General features: G+C 45.0%; 1 protein-coding gene across 4 annotated transcripts in view; it reads left to right on the top strand.

Annotated features, from left to right (window-relative positions):
• AGAP1 (ArfGAP with GTPase domain, ankyrin repeat and PH domain 1) overlaps positions 1-18,759 on the top strand; it is a 676,738-nt gene that overhangs the window by 246,946 nt on the left and 411,033 nt on the right. For all 4 annotated transcript variants that reach the window (XM_036766640.1, XM_036766638.1, XM_036766642.1 and 1 more), the window contains exon 2: positions 10,386-10,444. In XM_036766640.1, the coding sequence (XP_036622535.1) occupies positions 10,386-10,444 (59 nt within the window). The remainder of the gene's footprint in view (positions 1-10,385; positions 10,445-18,759) is intronic.

Below are 18,759 nucleotides of genomic sequence, written 5' to 3'. Positions count from 1 at the left end.
GCTGCTGCCTTTGGACTTTAGATAAATCTTCTCATGTTTCTTCCTTGTTTCCTCACCTGTGGCTCGAGGGTCTTTGACTTCATGGCTCTTACAGGCCTCCTCATATCTGGGCACACGAGCCTGTGACTGTATGACTGCTAGAGGCCCTTGACTTGTCCAAAGTCAAGCAGGTAGCAAGTGGTAAGCCAGGTTTTGAACCTAAGACCTGCCCACTTTGCCGCACCCCCATTTCTCATTCGTGATACTTTTGACTGTTCCGCACTTCTGATCTGTCAACTAAAAAGAAATCTACCTTCTCATCTTGGTCTATATTAAGAGCAACTTTCAGGGATGAGGAGGTGGTGGGCCTCCTTCACTCTGCTCAGGCCGTGTTTGCAGTGATGTGTGTAGGAAGGGCATCAGTGAACTGGGGAGCATTTGGAAGAGTAGCCGGGATGAGGAAGACTACTTGGAGGAACTGAGGGGGTTTGGCTGGAGGAGAAAAGACTCAGGGATGACTCGGTAGCTGCCATCATTTACCCTGGAGGGCTGTAATGTCAAAGAGGGATTGGACTCGTTCCGCTTGGCTTTGGAACTAGAACAAGAAGCAGTGGGTGGATTTTATAAAAAGGCAAATTTCGGCACAATTAGGAGACAAATTCCTGGCAGTTAGAGCTGCCCAGAATTGAAGTGGGATTGATGCATCGTGTTGTGTAGTGGCCCCCTCCTGATTGGAGGTCTTTGGGTAGAGGCTGGATCCCTGCCCCTTTCTTGGGCCTGAGATCTCTTCAAACATGATTCAGTGCAAACAGCACTGGATTTGGGGTGAGAGGAGCTGGATTCGCATCCTAACCAGGTGCTACTTGTAAAACCTTGGGCGAATCACATCCCCTTTCTCAGCCTCAGTATCTTCATCCTTAAAAGAAGGGGATTGTCCCCCAGGGCCTCTAAGATCTCTGCCAGACCTAAATCTATGATCCAGCAAAAGCTGAGCTTTCCTGGTTTCATTCAGGCTTAGATATTTTAACTCACCTTACTGAGCTGGCTGATGGTACAGAAAGGACTAGTTTGCTCTCTCTTTGTCAGCACCACGGCCAGATACCGACAGAAAGCACTGACGTGGCTGTTGCCTTTGTTGAAAGAGTGTCCTTCAGGTTTAAGGATGCAAAGAACATGTGCCACGGACGTGTATTTCTGAGTTAGACAGGAGAAGCTGGGGCTGGCCACTCTGAACGGAGCAGAAAGTCAGGGAGAGGGTGTTGGGGAGTGTGGCCAGAATGGCCTTTGTTTTCTTTGAGTGACTCAGCTTACCTCATTGAGCCTCGATGGGCGCTGGGGCTTCTCTTCTGGGGCAGGAAGCCCAGAAACCATGCCAGGAAGAAGAGAACTTCCTGTGTGATGAGTCATGGGGCTGGCTGAGGGGAGGTGTTAAATCCAGAGCCATGCCCTATTGGGTGTTAACCTAGTCTACGCTAGGGGGAGGGGCCAACTCAAGAAGCAATTGGCCCTGGTCATTCAGGTGGCGCTTGATGATGTCAAAAACTCTATAAGAGGGGAGAGGACAGCTTGCTGAGCCCTTTTTCCTTTTCCGGTTGGTGTGGGAGCAGCGGAGAGCGGGACTCTGGGTCAGCCCTTGCTCTCGGGCTGAGCCCAGATGTTGGTAACTATGAATTGTATTGGGTCTGTCTGTTGATATTTGTAATGTGTTTGTATTTAGGTCTGAAGTTCAGGGTGGTGGTTTTGTTTTCCCCCTAACTAGCTGACTGTAATCTGTATTTGGCCTGTCTGTTGATGCTTGCCCGTATGCTCCCCTGAACTAACTGAATGCTGGCGTTTTTTCCCCTGAACTAAATGAATGTTGTCTGTATGCTAACTGAATGCTGGATTAAAGTAAGCTGGTCAACCCCTTCACCGCGCTTTCCTTGTTTAAGCAGATAAAAAGAACCTGTGCTTTTCCCGCGTGCCGGCAGCCTCCTGGGTGCATCTTACGCCCCCACAGGAGCTGCTAGCCGATTGTTACAACAGGGAGCGGGGAGAGAACATCCATATATTCATTTTCAAAATTGTTTCCATTTACTGAACCCTTTTGTGATATCCTGAGCACAAGCTATCACACTCCAGTGGATAGAAGATAAACATTTGTAGATATTGGTCATGCACGAATGTGTCATTTGTCAATGCAGTTTTGGTTTTATGAAACCATCTGTTGCGTGTGGAGTGTAATTAACCAGGGGAGAGAAGGTGGTTTATCATGGAATCTCACCTGACTTGACAGTCTGTCTAATTATTTCTGTTTGAGTGCAGCGATAACATTTAGAACTGACACCGCGTCTCCAGTTTACTGTGAGTAAATACTTGCAATTCTCATTCTCCTCCCCCAGCTGTTATGAAGCCAGTAGATTACAGCGTATGTATAGGAGAGGCAGGGTAGTAAAATATGCAGAGAATTGGACCTGGAGGTTCAGGGACCTGGGTTCAGCTCGGATCTTATTGGCTGTATGGTGGTGGACTAATTATTTAACCTCTCTGCCTCATTTTCCTTACCTTTAAAATGAGAATGATAATAGAACCTGTCATACCTAATGCAGGAGCTCATTGAGAGGCTCTGTATTGCTTAATTTCTATGGACCTTGATTTCCGACTTCTTCACCTGCAAAATAAAAAAAACCAAACAAACCATACTTGTAGTATCTGATTCCTAGGGTTATTGTGAGGCTCAAATGAAACATTGAGATAATGCGTATTGTAAACCTTAAGCACCTGTATCGATATTGTTGTTATGGTTATTATGTGTCATTTGTAAATGTGTTCAAAAGATTTTGAACTACAGTAAAAGAGAAGGGAAAATGTCCCTGTAGTTATTTTGAGAGGCACAGCATTAATGGTGGATGTTGAGCTGAGATAAATTTCCTCTTTTACATATTTCACTGTGTGACCCTGGACAAGTCACTTACACTCTTAGTGTGTTAGGCAGCACTCTGAGCAGGTTAGTTGCCCATCTGCATCTAAGGAGAGAATTCCCACCCCAGGATTTCCTCCACACCATCCAGATCATTTTCTCTATTTCCTTATGGCTCGTCACCTGGGACAAGATTTGTTTTCCAGTCATCTCTGACTCATTTTCCCTTCATCTTCAATTTAGTTACACAGAATCCTCTGCCTCTTGGTGTCTTGTAACTTTGCAGATACCGACTTCAATCCGTAATACCGATACCCTACCAGTTCTTGGGTAAGGCAGGGACACTTTGATAATTGGGTGCGTGTTCTATCAGCACCAAGTGAAACCCATCCACCCTTTCTCATCCTGCATGGTGCTTTTCCATGGCGATACGGAGGTTGTCCCATCCAAGGAGGATTCGCACAGTGCAGAGAGGAGAGGGAGGAGGGGTCCTTTGCTCTTTTTACATTTCTGGGGCTGCCAGTGTTGTCGCGTCAGCATCCATTGGTGGCCCTGGGCCAATCATGAGCCCGCTGTTATTTCCAGTCTTCCTGTCCTGGGTGCCATCTTTTGTGTTGGTGTTTTTTCCCCGCTAAAGCACTGGGTGGAGCACTGGATTTGGGATTGGGAGACTGAGTCCTGCCTTGGGCACTTACTATATTAGCTGCGTGATCCCGGATGAGTCACTAAAGCTTGGTCGGCTTCAGTCTCCTCTTCTATAAATGTGGAGATAATGGCAGCTACCTCCCAGGGTTGTTGTGACCGTGAAACGAGCTCGTGTATGGAAAGCCCCTTGCCAGCAGCTCAGAGAGCTGGAGAGACGTCAGCTGCTATCATCCTCGCTGTGGTTATTTGTGTTACTGTTACTATTAGGAGTGTTTCACTTCTCGGACGTGTCATTGCGGATTGTGTGTTACAGCTTACTAATGCTCCCCTCCACCGTGTCTTCCTTGACCTCTGGATGACCTGTAATTTTGAGTCTTACAAAATCAGGATTCCTCGATTTCGAACATCCAGGAAATTGCAGGAGAACATTGAACTGTCCGTTCCACCTCAGGCCATCACCTGGATGGTAGATCTTTGCCACCCAGCTGATTTTTCCTACATCTTTTTTTGTCACCGTGAGCATCATTGGGAAGGAACCGCCACATTCTAGGGCATGGTGTAAGTGGTACAAGCTGTGTCTTTCCCTTGAATGTACACTCTGCTCCACTCTACTTAAAACCTAATGTGGCTTGTAATTTCCTGGCCCCTTCCCTTCTCCCTTATTCCTCCCCATCCCTGAAATGTCCTTGCACGGTTTCTGCTTGCCAAACACCTGCCTATCACTGAAAGCTCCGTTCCATTGGCCCCGTCTGTGTGAAATGTCCCTCTTCTCTCTCGATGAGAAGGGATTGTTTCTTCCTAGGATGTATCATGGTATCATAGCCCCACATCCCGTTTGCTTCTTAGACTCAACTGCTTGTGCTTTACATTTGCTTTCTTTTGTTATGAACTAACTTGACAAACACCAGCACACACAAACCTTTCCATGTTCTAACAAGAACAGTAAAGGACGATTGGATATGAATTTCTAGTATGTAGTTTTATTTTTTAAGTACACATTGAATTTACAATGGGAGGTCCAACGCTGCCCTGGTTCTCTTTGTTCCCTTATGATCTCCTTTCCACTCTTGGTTGTGCATTTTGGAAATATTTTCTTGTCTCTTCATTCTTTTTAATTTTTCTGGCATCACCATCATTATCTTCCCACTCAGCCTCCCTCCTTTTCTCTCCCCACCCCCGCCATGTCCCTTGTAACAAGTATAGTTGAGGAACACTCTTAGATTTCATTATATTTTATAACTATTTGATTTTAAATCAATTGTATTTCTTCTATTAGAATCTAATCTCTTTAAGGAGGTGTGTATCTAACTTATTCTTTTACCCCCTGTTCCTGCCTCTGAGACGTTTTTTGTGGTGGACCTGAATATTCCTTGATTTGAATCCTCCCTGCAATGGTGCAGGTTGCAACTTTTTCTTCTCTTCTTATATCCTCTGGAAGTCCTGCTTGAGTCCTTTCCTATACTCTCCACAAGGGTCATCTGTCCAATGGGCCAGAGGCCTTCTTCTTGCTCCCCAGACCTTATTTGGATCTCAGTGCTGCATGTAGACCATGTGTTCCTTATCCCTTACCTTGGCAACAGGCCTTGTCCTCAGGTCTATCCATCTGATGATTCCCTTTGGGGCTACTTTCCATGCTTGTGTCTTGGTTGGTCTTTGTTACCGCTTGCCTCTACCCACCACACAGATCTCCTTTGCCAACTGGAATTCTCCCGAGACTGTCTTGAAGCCATGCCTGGTGACCAGGAGAATATCAGTGTTTACAAAGCATTGGACTTGAACTTTGAAGGCTGTTAATTACTGCTTATTGAAGCAATTTCCTTTTTTGGCTGCCCTTAGGTCCCTTCTGTGTTGCTTTGCAAATCTAACTCTATAATTTGTACCACTTTCACTTCCTGATTCTGTATCCTTTCAGATTCTTTGCTCCAGACTAAAGGATAGATGTTTCCTCAAGTAAGGACAGCCCTTGTCTTCATTTGCCATCAACTCATATCTCATAAGAAAGTTGTTTTTTCTCTTTGTCTGAACAACAGTAAATGATTTTGCTTTATAATAAATCCAATATGGTAGCACATTAATGCAGAGTGCTCCTTAAATATCCTTTTAGTCAACATTAGGAGTGATCTTTAATCCCTTGCAACAGAGAAAAGAGGACTATAAGAACTTATGGCTGCTTTAATCCAATGAATGTCGAGTTTGTTCTGGTCTTTAATTTCTGGTTTAAGGGGAAAGGTTGAGAGAGGAAGCTAGTATAATTGAACCTTGTATTGGGTTGAGAGTCGGGGAAGCCTGGGTTCAAATCCCACCACTGAAATTTAACAGCTGGGTGATCTTCGCCAACTTATTAGCTTATCTGAACTTAAGACAACTTTCTGAGAAAATAGCTTTTGGATAGAGCACCAGCCCTGGAGTCAGAAGGACCTGAGTTCAAATCTGGTCTCTGACACTTACTGGCTGTGTGACCCTGGGCAAGTTACTTAACTCCAATTGCCACCCCCCAGAAGTTAAAGAAAATAGCTTATGGTTGGTTGTGACAGGGGAGAGGGAGTTTCCAGGGTGGCTAGAATGACAGGGGTCAACTTTTTATGAAAATTGTGGTTCAGTCATATTTTATACAGCATTGGGGGACTAAATTTCTTCAGCATGCCTCTGAATCTCTTTATTTTTCTTCTCCACAAATATCCACCTGGGGACTGTCTGCTGGAAGTGTCCCAGAACCCTCAGCCCTAGGCTGATGCTGACAGCAGACTCTAGCTCAGGGTTGAATTAAACATCCCTCCCCCACCCCCACACCTTTCTGGGCCTTTCTTGGTGGCCCTGGCTTCCAGGCAAGCTCACTGTGAAGAGGTATTCCCATAAAGGCAATTGGAGCTAGTTCAGAAGAGAGAAAATTTTATTTACCCTCATAATGAGAATATTTGTATTGTTTTCATTTTTAAAATGCCTTATTAATTAGGAAAGTTCTATGTGCTGGGTCTGTGTATATCAATAAGCTTCTCCCTCTCCCCCCGCCTCCCCCCAATGATCTACAGTGTTTGGCCCAATTTTTAATGGCTTGTATCACATTCTTTATGGCAGGCCACCTGGCCCTTGTATTTGGAATTCTCGATGCCTCTGCCTTGTTCATCACCCTCTTCTTTCATGCATCCCATGAATTCCCCAAAGAATGGAGACTGCCTGGACATAGCAGATGGTTTCATCTTTGTCTTTGCATCTGTATCTGGGGTCTCCCAAGGTGCTGGCCAGGTAGTCGGTACTTTACACAGTATGGCAAGGATGCTGTAGGTGAGGAGTGAGCCAGGGCATGATGTGCTCCATCCCAGAGCCAGGCAAATCTAATGCTAGACCATAGCCATTCTCTTCAGGAGGTCAGGAGCTGGAGCAGCAGAGATGAAAAAATAAATCACCACAAATTGCAAGACCTCGAGAACCTGGCCGGGTCAGGGTGGATGAAGGAGTAGGTTATTGAATCTTATATGGGAAGATGGGGACCCTGAGAGATACCTGCCAGGGATGGGGGCTTAATGGATGATCCATATCTTAGGTACCCTTAATTATCCAGTCTCCTGGATAATTAGTCAGGTCTTTTGCCTTAGGTAACAGAGTTAGCTAGGTGAGACAGTGAATGGAGTATTAGACCTGGAGGCAGGAAGACCTGAGTTCAAATCCAGCATCAGACATTTACCAGCTGTGCAACCCTGGGCAAGTCACTTAACCTTCCTTTGCCTCAGTTTTCTCATCCGCAAGATGATAACAACAGCACGTCCCTCCCAGGGGTCGTTGTGACGATAAAATGAGATGATGTTTGTGTCGCCCTTTGCAGATAATTTGCTATACAAATGCTCGATATTATTAATAAATGTGATGCGTGATGTAATTTGCAAGATGCGAGGGTTTCTTGAATAGTGTCTCATAATCCTGACGGGCAGCGAGCCCACTAGGAGGGTCACCATCAGCATCCTGAAGCTGCTGAGTCTCTGCACAAAGCTGTGATGTCATTGGCAGAGGGGCTGCTGACCCTGGTGCTGAGTCTATCCGAACATCATTCATTGTCCCACTACAGTTGGAGTATTTGGATGTATTGAGCGCCATGGGAATTGAGCACATATGTCATTTGCTAGAATGGGGTTTATCTTCTTGTATCCCTAAGCTGACTCTGAAAATAATGATCCCTGGTATTGGACCAAGACTTAGGTCTTGGACAAATGACTTAGGTCTTAATATTTTTAAAAGGCCGTTGCTTTTTGTTATGAGATAGAAATTGGAGGACAGCATCATATACCACTCTGGATCCTAATCAAGCGATGAGAGGTGTGTTTCTGTGTATCCTGGACATTAGTTTCTTGCTTGGTTTTCTCTGAGTGGGTCCTCTCTTTGTTGGTGAACACCTCAACACCTCAAGCACTTGGGTGGCTCAGCGGATGGAACACTGGGCGCCTGGAGTCAGGAACACCGAAGTTCAAATGTGACCTCAGACGCTTACTAGTTGTGTGACCCTGGGCAAGTCACGTCACCCCGTTTGCCTCAGTTTCCTCTTCTGTCAAATGAGCTGGAGAAGGAAATGGTAATACTTCAGTATCTTTGCCAAGAAAATGAGGTCATGAAGAGTCAGAAGTGTCTGAAACAACTCAAGGACTGTAATCCCGAGGCCTTGACCGCTCCCCTCCCTCCCCCACCCTACTCTTTGGTGGATACTTTTCAGGGGCTGTTGTGGTTAAGGCCTTGAACACCCTGAGGCCGCCCTAGGGGTTTATCATCCTCACTGTCCTCAGCAGTATTTATTTACTGCTTTAAAGGTTATAAAAAAGCTGCAGTGCCCACCTTACAGGCTTGGGAGGCTCAGATCGTGGAAGATCCGGGAGGGGCTAGGCAAACTTCAAAACTCACTTTGTCTTCTTGGGTCCTCACGATGACCCTGGGAAGTTGCCGGTATTATTGTAGCAACATTTGACAGAGGAGGAAATTGAGAGGGAGGTGGGTTAAGTGACTCACCCAGGGCCCTACAGCTTACGTCTGTGCCCAGATCTGAACTCGGGTCTCCCTGATGCCAAGCCCAGTGTCAATGTACTGCACCGCTGAGGTGTCATTCACTTTCCCAGCCTCAGGTGAAGAGGTTGCTGCCATTTGACTTTGGCTAGTCTTCCTTCTTTGAATTCCTCAGCGTAAACACAAGTGATTTGGGTGCTTTTACGGACATGACTAAGGAGTTCTGAATGTGTGTCCAGCTGACAGTGGCTGTGTGTGTTTTAATTCACGTTTTGAATCCATAGTGATAGAGATTGTTTGCTCTGGTGAGATATTTTCCCCGTCATGAGCAACCTCCGCCTCAGAAACCATCTGTTTTTTAAGCAAGCAATCATTCACAACAGTAATTCATCTGTTAAATGTTGCCAAGCACTGTGCTGGGTGATAGCTTCAACATCAATTAAGCACCTGCTGTGTGCCAGGCACTGTGCTGGGTGTTGGCTTCAACATTGATTAAGCACCTACTGTGTGCCAAGCACTGTGCTGGGTGTTGGCTTCAGCATTGATTAAGCACCTACTGTGCTGGGTGTTAGCTTCAAAGTGATAAACATTGATTAAGCATCTACTGTGTGCCAGGCACTGTGCTGGGTGTTGGCTTCAACATTGATTAAGCACCTACTGTGTGCCAAGCACTGTGCTGGGTGTTAGCTTCAACATCAATTAAGCACCTGCTGTGTGCCAGGCACTGTACTGGGTGTTGGCTTCAACATTGATTAAGCACCTACTGTGTGCCAAGCACTGTGCTGGGTGTTGGCTTCAACATTGATTAAGCACCTACTGTGTGCCAAGCACTGTGCTGGGTGTTGGCTTCAACATCGATTAAACACCTGCTGTGTGCCAGGCATTGTGCTGAGCGCTGGGGTTGTGAAAGCAAAGGCAAAAATGAAACATTTCCTGCCCACAAAGAGTTTACCTTCTGGCAGGGCTATCACTTGCAGGCAGGCTAGTATGTACTGAACTTGACGATAGGGACTGGACCCATGATGTCATTGGAGTAGGAAGTCCTGTGGGAGAAAACCCCTTGACCCATACCATTTCCTCTGCAAATCCTAATTCTCAGAGGATTGCCTAGAGCAGTGAGAGGTTAGATGACTTCCCAGAGTCCTACAGCCAGTACACATCAGAGACCAGACTTGGACCTGGGTCTTCTTAACACCCAATTGTCTCTCTGCTCACTGCACCACGCTGCCTCTCGTATGAATCTATAAAAATTAAGGACATGGTGGGGGAAGGCACTAACACGTCTAACTCGTACCCAGAGCTTAGATGTTCAAACCAAAGTCTATCCTACTATTATGGAAGAAATAGTGACATAGGCAAAAATCAGAGACCCTTAAATACTGAAGGTGTAAAAGTGACCCACTGCTTCATGTTGGGGCTTGGCTTAGAGTATACTAACCCAAAGCTAATATAGAGAATACTGCTCATCTGGTCTCAGTGGACCGTGTCCTTTGAGGTGTGTTTTGGGGATGAGGAGGTCATATTTCATGCACAACATGGGCTGTATCCAGGACTTCTGAGACTGATCACACACATATGTAAAGCAGTTGGGGACATCTCGCTCTTAGCGCCAAGCTGGATAAGCCCTTGGGTGTGGAGCCACCAGCCTGGTACCATTGGAGAGCACCTCCTACACTGGCCAGCTCAGAAGAAAACAGCCCACTATACAGTCTAATGATGGCAGTAGTCGGGTTCTGCTTTTTGGTTTTCATTTCCTCTCTCTACTTCAGCAAACTTTTATCTAGTGGGAGGGGTAGTCTTTGTCTGGATATAGTCTGGAACTCTTAAGTGAATCCTGGCTTTCTGACATCTGTCTTTCCCTCCCTTCGCTGTTTTACAGATGCGTTTGTGAATAGCCAAGAATGGACATTAAGTCGATCTGTGCCAGAGCTGAAAGTGGTGAGTAATTCATTTCGATGTTTCTTTTGGTGCCTGTGTGTAGGACTTATTCTTCGGTCTCCTAACCCCGAGGGTGATGGGCATCTGCTTAGACGGAAGAGCAGTGCCTTCATGAAGCAATCTGGAAGGTCTACATGTATGAGGGAGCTAGCCCAGAGTTGACACACTCTTCTTCCCAGAAGGGGCCTGGCCAAGGCTGCCTCCAGGCTGCTCTCTGGTGGGGATTGTTAACTCTATGATGTATTTCTGGGAAAAGATTTGGCCATGGGCCTCCCTGTCCTGTTTCCAGGACTTGCCTCCTCTCATTGTCTCTTGGATGGCCAAGAGTCTCTCTTGGACCCTAGCAGAGAATATTTTGCTGTCTTGTACATTCTAGTCACAATGTGCAGAAAGCCTCCATGTGTAGTGGATTGAGCGTTGGCTCTGGATTCAGAAATTCCGAGTTGGAATCCCAGATTTGCCACTTACTACTTGTGTGACTTTGCACAAATCAGCCGATATCTCTGGGTCTCTATTTCCTTATCCAGATGACCTCGGGTCCCTGACAAGTCTAATTCTGGGGTCTCTGATCTATACAGTGAGATAACCGGACTTCACTGGATGACCTCTGAGGTCCTTTTCAGTTATAAATCTATGATACTAAATAACTGACCCACTGGGCCCCCAGTTTCTTTATCTAGATGACCTCTCACATCCCTTCCAAGTCTAAATAGGTAGTCTAAGTCACTTCACCCAGGCCTCAGTTTCCTCCTCCAGATGACCCATCCAGCTTTAGAGCCAGGTCCCATTTCTCAGTGACAGAACCTCAGTGAGGTTCCTTCCCAGCACAGTTTAGGTGCCGTCCCATACCATTCACTTCCTGCTTTCCTGTTCTCTCTCTTCTTCTAAGGGGTTGATACTGACTTTGCATATAATCTGCATTCACCCCTTGTTTGCCCCTCGAATATAATGTAAGGCCTTTGTGGGCAGGAGCAATTTACTTTTGGGGTTTTCTTCCCCTAGCACCCAGTGGGAATTTCAAAAGCATTTGTTGAATCTTGAATGGAACTGAGCAGAGTAAACAGAGCCATGGAAGTGGGAGGAGTCCCCTTCCCCGCCCCCCCCCCCACCCCAGCCCCACGTCTGACTCCCTTTTATATCCAAGAAGGTTTATTGCTTGTGCTGGGGGCGAGTGAGGTGCCTTCATTTACATGTGTTATTATTGTCTCACATAATGCAATGGCTGGTCACCAGTCAGTCAGCAAACATTAAGTGCCTGCTGTTTGATGAGCATCGGGATATAACAGCAGAACTGAGACAGGTCATGCCAGATTTTTCCCTTTTTTTTTTTTTTTTTTTAAATTGTTACTGGTGGTTTTCCCTCTCGTGTTTATCTCTTCTTGCTCTCTACCCAGAGACCCCATCCTTGTAACAATGCAGATATCAGCATTCAGTTTTTAAGGCATGCTGTAAATACATTTTATGACTCGCAAATAGGACTTATCTGTGAGTGATAAAACAAGCTGATAATAAATGACCATTTCTGAGAAGAGGCCCATTCGGAGATTCCTCTGCCAGCCTTGAAGCCATTTTCTCTTGGTCTGGGCTCCCACGTACAAGTCAGTTTGGGTTCATTGGCAAAGAATAGGAGGGAGAATTTGCCTGAAGAAGCTGAGGATGACCCTGGACCCTGGAGAGAGGGGCGATTAGAGAGTGCACTTGGAAAGCTGTCACATGATAGAAGGGGTCAAGGCACAGAATACAAGGTCTCTTCATAATTTGGAGGAAGGTGGGTTAGTGGATTTGGAATTGGAAGCTGGGAGTTTGGATCTTGGTTCTATCCCTTAACACTTGTAGCTCTTGGGTAAGATGCTTCTGCCGTCTGGACATCAGTTTCCTTATCTGTAAAATTAAACGTTTGACCTATAAGAACCACTTTAGTTCTACATTCATGACCTGATGAATAGATGGGCTTCCCTCAAGCTCTGTCTTACGCATTTCCCTGGGACTTGGTATCTTCCTTTGTCATAGGAGACAGTAAGATGAGATGGCTTCTGAGGTCTTTCCTTACCCTAGCTCTATGGTCTTCTGTTTCTGCCCCCTCTGTGCCTGTTTCCTCATATGTAAAGTGAGGGCTTTTTGCCCTTCCCTCTCCAGGTCTAGGATCCTTCTGTTAGGTGAAGGAGGGAATTTGCCCACAGTTGCAGTTATTTAGCTGGAGACGCAGAAGGAGAGCCCCAGCTGCCTGCTTCTCAGTGTAATGTGCTTTCCACCATTACCTTCTGACCCTGGATATAGTAAAAACATTCATTATCGCACTGGGAGCGAAGTAATCAAAACTCTCCACTCACACTGGCATGTGATCCGTTTTCAGCATGTGGGGATGGGGTGGCTTTATCTCCCCGTCAGCTCCATTGCTGGAGAAGTCAGCTGTGCTTTTATCGGCCCAACAGTCTATCATAAAAAGAAAAGAACCGTGTAAATTCTTTTATTTGATAAACATTTACAGAATACCTACCTTGGGCCAAGCTCCCTTCAGCAATGAGTCCGTACAAAGGTGAGCGAGACCCTTCTTCCCTCTCAGTAAACAATTTCTTTTCCCTCCGTGACCTGATGAGAAGGAGAAGACAGCCCCTCCTCCCTTGGTCCTGCAGAATTTTTAGGTACCAGTGACAGTCAAAGTCATCATTTCTTGTGTTGCAATGAGCAGCCATTTGGCTAAGAAAGGGGTTTTATTGGGGGGAGGAGGTCTATAAAAATATGCCCAACATTAAGTAATGCAGGTAAAGGGAACAGTTCTTCATGGTCTCCTCTTCCATTCGAAGGGGCCCCTCCTAAATAAATCTGGGCCTGACAAAGCGTCAAAGCCTCCTGGATTCTTTCTCAGGTTTTCTGCTTGGCTGCCCCATCAGGCTGTCTCAGCTTCTTCCTCTGTATAATTATGCCTTCAGGGTCTCCCTGTCTGGGAGGGGAGAGGCAGCCCCTGAGCTGAGTGACATGGCCAAGAGTTCCCCTGACAATCCCCCCTAATGAGGCAGAGTTGCAGACTTTGAACGGGCCTGGGTCCATCTGGGCCTGTTCTTCCTTGTTAAATAAATCTATGCAAGAAAACCACAAGGGAACTGGATATCTAAGAGACTGAGATTTCAAAAAAGATTGCGAAAAAGCTTAGCTTCATTTATGTAAATAAATGGCCATTTTTTTTTTCAGAAAAGGAACTGAGGTTTTTATGAATTTCTCTTGATCTTGTATTTTTACATCACTAATTTCCAAATACATCTCTCCTGTCCCCAGAGGACCATCCCTTGTAGCAAAGAATAAAAATTAAAGAGAGGGGAAGAAAGCAATTCAACAAACCCAGCCACTAGGATGATCAAGGTTGATCCGGTGTTGTGTAGCTATGGGCCCCCACCTCTGCAAAGGAGGGAAGGAGGCACAGGGCACTTTAATAAATAAACAAATGCACACATATATACAATTAAAGAAAATATTGTTATTAAAATGGTTTAATTATCCTGCATTATAGAAAACAGCAGGAGTAGCAGCAGTCCTGTTGAAATTGTGGTTGGATTTGCAGTGTAAGGAAGTCCAGGGTGAACAGAGGACTGTCTCGTGTGCTGGTTTCCCCTTTGCTTGTTGTTTATGGGGTAGTACCTGAAATCCGCTGGGTGCTGTTGTTCTGGTGGCGATAAATTGTTTTGGTTGTGTTCAACTCTTTATGGTCTCATTGGGGGCTTTCTTGGCAAAGATACTGGAATGTTTGCCATTTCCTTCTCCAGCTCATTTTACAGATGAGGAAACTGAGGCAAACACTGACTTTCCTGGGGTCACAAGGCTAGTAAGTGTCTGAAGCCAGCTGTGAACTCAGGTGTTTCTGACTCTAGGGCAGGCACTCTGTCCACTGTGCCACCTAGCTGCCCTGCCGGGTGTCCATCATCTTAGCTGTGGCAGCTTAGTCTGTCCAGTGCAAGTGTTGCTGTTGGCCTCACTTGTGCAACAGTGACACGGATCGGTTTGTGTGGTTGTTGCTGAAAGGGCCTCTGACTCCTCGGTGCCATTTTCCTCCCTTCCATTCCATCAGGAACAAAGAAAGAAGGCTGAAATGTGTAAGAAAAGGTGTATTGGGTTTTAGAGCCAGAGGAACAGCGACAATCATTCGATTCTCTAGATTCTGTGGCCAAACAATGTCCAGCCTCTTGCCCATGAGCCCGTCATGTAGGAGGCTCTTTCTACCATAGCTGTCTTCTTGCCCCCTCTACTCCATCTGCCCTCCAGACTCTCTAGACCTCAGAGGACCCTCCTGGGGGCTTTAATCCACTTAGTTTTGGAACTCTTGCCTTGGGTGGGGCCTAAGGTGTCCACACCGTTGAATTCCCTTGGCCTGCTCTGTTGGTCTAGTTAGGCCCAGCCACACATCATATTCTACCAGGGCCTTCTGGTTGCCATCAGCACATCACCTTATCTCCCTCCAGAGCCCCCTGCCCCCTTCTACCTCTTTTTTTGAGAAAGCAGTCAGATCAGTTTCTTGGAAGGGCCTATCAGTCACTCCCCTGGGTCTTCTCTAACCAGCCCTTGGACTTTCTAGACTGAAATGCCCCCCATGGTTTTCACTTCTCCAGGAGTGTATCCTCTTGTTAGAATGTCAGCTCCCTGAGGGCAAGGCCCTTCCCCCTTTTGTATTTGTACCCCCTGTGCTTTTCACAGTTCTTACCCTCTTATAAATGCCTTTTCCATCCATCCATTCATTCGTGCCATTCTTAGGAAAAGCTCAAAGGCTCTGAGCAGTATTTTTCAGAGATCAGTTGTTGCTACAGATCTTAGACTCAGAAGAGACCTTCGTTTGTTTGGTTCTCATCTTTTACCTTCGTGCTCTCTGCTTGTCTCAGTCCCTTCAGGGTCCGACCAAAGTCTTCCTCCTCTATCCCCATCTCCATGAGTCTTTTCCCCTCCTGAGCTTCCTTCCTCTGGCCCTGAACCCAATGACTCCTGGACTTGTTGCTCATTGCTTCATGTCGGGTCTCCCAAACTTCTGTTTGATATTTAAATGCTCAGTCCATGCCAAATGCCCAGGAGGAAGGGCTGATCTTTTATAAGGCAAAACCTCCCTCTGAACTTTGGGGAATCTGTCTTTTTAGAGAGTCAAGGTTTCCAGATTGCTTTAGGGTTAACGGTTTAAAGACTAAAACTTAGGGGTGGGTTAAGGATTAAACTTTTTTAATGGAAACTTTTCCTGACATGTCAGATGTATTTCATAGATGTCAAGCTGGAAGGGACATTGGACTGCATCTAATCTAACATTCCTTGTTTTTTTTTGGTTTTAATTTTTTTTTAATTAAAATTTAAAATTTTTGAACTCATCTTCCTGAGTTCATTTGACCTCAGACATTTCCTAGCTGCGTGACCCTGGGCAAGTCACTTTACCCTGTTTGCCAACCATTTCAGTATCTTTGCCAAGAAAACCCCAGATGGGGTCACCGAGACTCGGATACGACTGAACAACAGTAACACTTTTTTTATTCTGAAGCCAATACAAAAAAGAACATTTCCCAGCTACAAAGGAGGACATATAGAGTTGTATATCAAATTGTGAATCTCTATTCCATACCACTTGTTTTATGTTTTAAGTGCACAATAAATCCAAACAGGAATTTGCCTCTGTGTTTCTTTTTGAATTTCCTTCTTTTCCCTTCTGGGTCTATTAATTTTTTTTTTTATACATTCTCTCTTTTTTTAAAAAGCACTTTTGGAAGTGGGGGCATCATCACCATTGTTAGTCCTCTTTTCCTCCTTCAAATTCACCACCATAATTAAAAAGGGGGTTAAAAACCCTTACACCAAATAAGCACAATCAAACAAATGAATCTCCACGCTGCCTGTGTCCGATGACACGTTTCTTTCTGCACCTTGTATCTGTCCCGTTTGTATCAAACATTTTTCATCATCGGTCCTCTGGAGACGTGGCTGGGCCTTGCTTTGTTTGCGGTGCTTGTGTGAAGCTTTTTTTTTCCCTTTACAAGGTCACTTATAAATTGTCCTCCTGATTCTGCTCACTTCAGTCGACATCGGTTCATATAAGTCTTCCCAGGTTTCACTGGAACTGTCTCTTTTGACAGTTCTTAAGGAGTGATGACATTCCTTTATATTTATATGCCACACTTTATTCAACCATTCTCCAATTGATGGGCACCCTTTGAATTTCCAGTTCTTTTTATTTCCCTTTTAATCACCCCTTCTACATCTGAAGTTTGTTTTGCTTCCAGCTCTCATTTCCCACTATTATCCTCCTTCTTCATAATCACATTTTCCTTTCTTTGCCCATATTTCTCTTGACTTTGGTATTTCCAACAAACAGAGAGAGAGGGAGAGAGAGAGAGAGAGCGCACACACACTTTTCAACCTTCCTTTATCTGGCTCGCGAAGAATAACAGTCATTTCCTGCCTGTGTCCCCAGTTTTTTCCCTGTGTTTCTGCATTTCTTCTTAAGCACTTCAATTTTGAAAAATAGAAAAGTCCTTCCCTCTTTTCTACACAAGCGTGTTGCTGTTAACCGCCCCCTTCTCGCCCTTCTACAAACCCTCAGAACAACCTACCCCCAGGTCCTCCCCTTTTCTTATTTAGCTCTCAGTATCTTTTGACAACATCAAGGTTCTGAAGGGTCACTCGCTTCTTCTTCCCCCATTAGAACGTTGGCCCTTCCTCACTGTATTGTCCCTCCTAATTGCTAAAATTAATTTTACTTTTCTAGGTATTTTGTGCATCTTGTGTTTTCATTTCAAAGTTTGGTTCTCACCTCTGGAATGCTTGAAAGTCCTCTATTCCATCAAAGATCCATTACCCCCTCCCCGCTTTAGGAGTATATTCACTTTTGTAGTGAGTAAGATATTCTTGGTTGTAAGCCTGTATTTTTTGTCCTTAAAATATTGCATTCCAAGATCTCCTCTAGTTTCGAGTAGAAGCTGTCAGTTCTCATATGATCCTCCTGACTGTGGTTGCTTAGAATTTAAATTGTCCTTTCTGACCACTTGGTACACACACGCACACACGCACACATACACGTATTTGATGCAGGTCCTCTGGATTTTTGCTATTCCATTCTTGGAGCTTCTCCTTTTGGAGTTTCTTTTAAGAAGTGGTCAATGAATTATTTATATCTTTTTCTTACCCTTTGATTCTATTAGATTTTGACAGTTTTAATTTATTCCATTGTTTAAGCTTTTTTTTTTCTTTTGGTTATGGTTTTAAGAGAGTCCATTGATTCTTAAATTATCTTGCCCTGTCTTCTAGGCCATTTGCTTTTAGTGCCCTCTATCTTACATGTTCTTCTATTTTTTTTCAATCTTTTAATTTTGTCCTGATATTTTCTATTGTTTCCTGAAGTCATTGATTTCTGTTTGGTCTGTTCCAATTTTCTTGGACTTAATTACTCGGGTCAGGTTTACCATTTTCTTTCCTGAGACATTTGTTTTCCTTTGGCTTCTTCAATATTTTTATTTCTTTTCTGTCTCTAATTCATTTCTTTTTGGTATTCATGTAATAATGAGTAAAGTGCTTAGCACAGTACCTGGCACATAGTTAGTCTTATATATAAACATTCATTATTACTGTTAACATTTTATCATTATTAGTCTTCATAGAAGATTCCATTATATTTCTCTTTTGCCTTTGATTACAGGTATCACGGGGATTTTTTTCCTCCTATAGGCTCAGTGGGGGGATATTTCCAGATGGGTAGCAGCTTTTTAAAAATCTTCTTCATGTCTTCAACCTTCGTTCCTAGCTTGGACCTTCGTGCCGGGGCTGGAATTAGCTCTCTTTTTCACTTTCAGGTCGGGTAGGCCCTGGCTGGTCTTCCCTTGTGAGATGTTACTTTCTGCACTGACTTCTACCTAATGGCATGTGTCTATGCCAGTGGTGCTGGGAGTCCCCCCTGCATCTCAGGCTCTTGTTAGTTCTTGGAACTAGAGTGTCCGAGACAGAGCACTTTTGTGCCCGGATGGTCACGATTGTTCCAAGCGGTTTTCAAAGTCCACCTGTATTTCTAACCCCCTGAAGCTTTTTGGGGGAATCCCTCCACTGTTATTCCCTTTGGATAAAGAACTTTGCAGGACACAAATGCCTCTTGGGGGTTTTGATCTTGTTTTCCTGTTCTGGCATTAAGAGAGAGAGAGAGAGAGAGAGAGAGAGAGAGAGAGAGAGAGAGAGTGTGTGTGTGTGTGTGTGTGTGTGTGCGCGTGTGTGTGTGTGTGTGTGTGTGCACACATGTGTGCGCATGCCCACTCTTTCCTGTTGTCCCTGGACTTCTTCTGGACTTGTGCAGTTCTGGTGTGGTTGAGTAA

Source organism: Trichosurus vulpecula, chromosome 7 (assembly GCF_011100635.1).
Source record: "Trichosurus vulpecula isolate mTriVul1 chromosome 7, mTriVul1.pri, whole genome shotgun sequence".
NCBI classification, from domain to species: domain Eukaryota; kingdom Metazoa; phylum Chordata; class Mammalia; order Diprotodontia; family Phalangeridae; genus Trichosurus; species Trichosurus vulpecula.
Note: the sequence above shows the minus strand (reverse complement) of the source record. Positions and strands in the feature narration are given on the sequence as shown.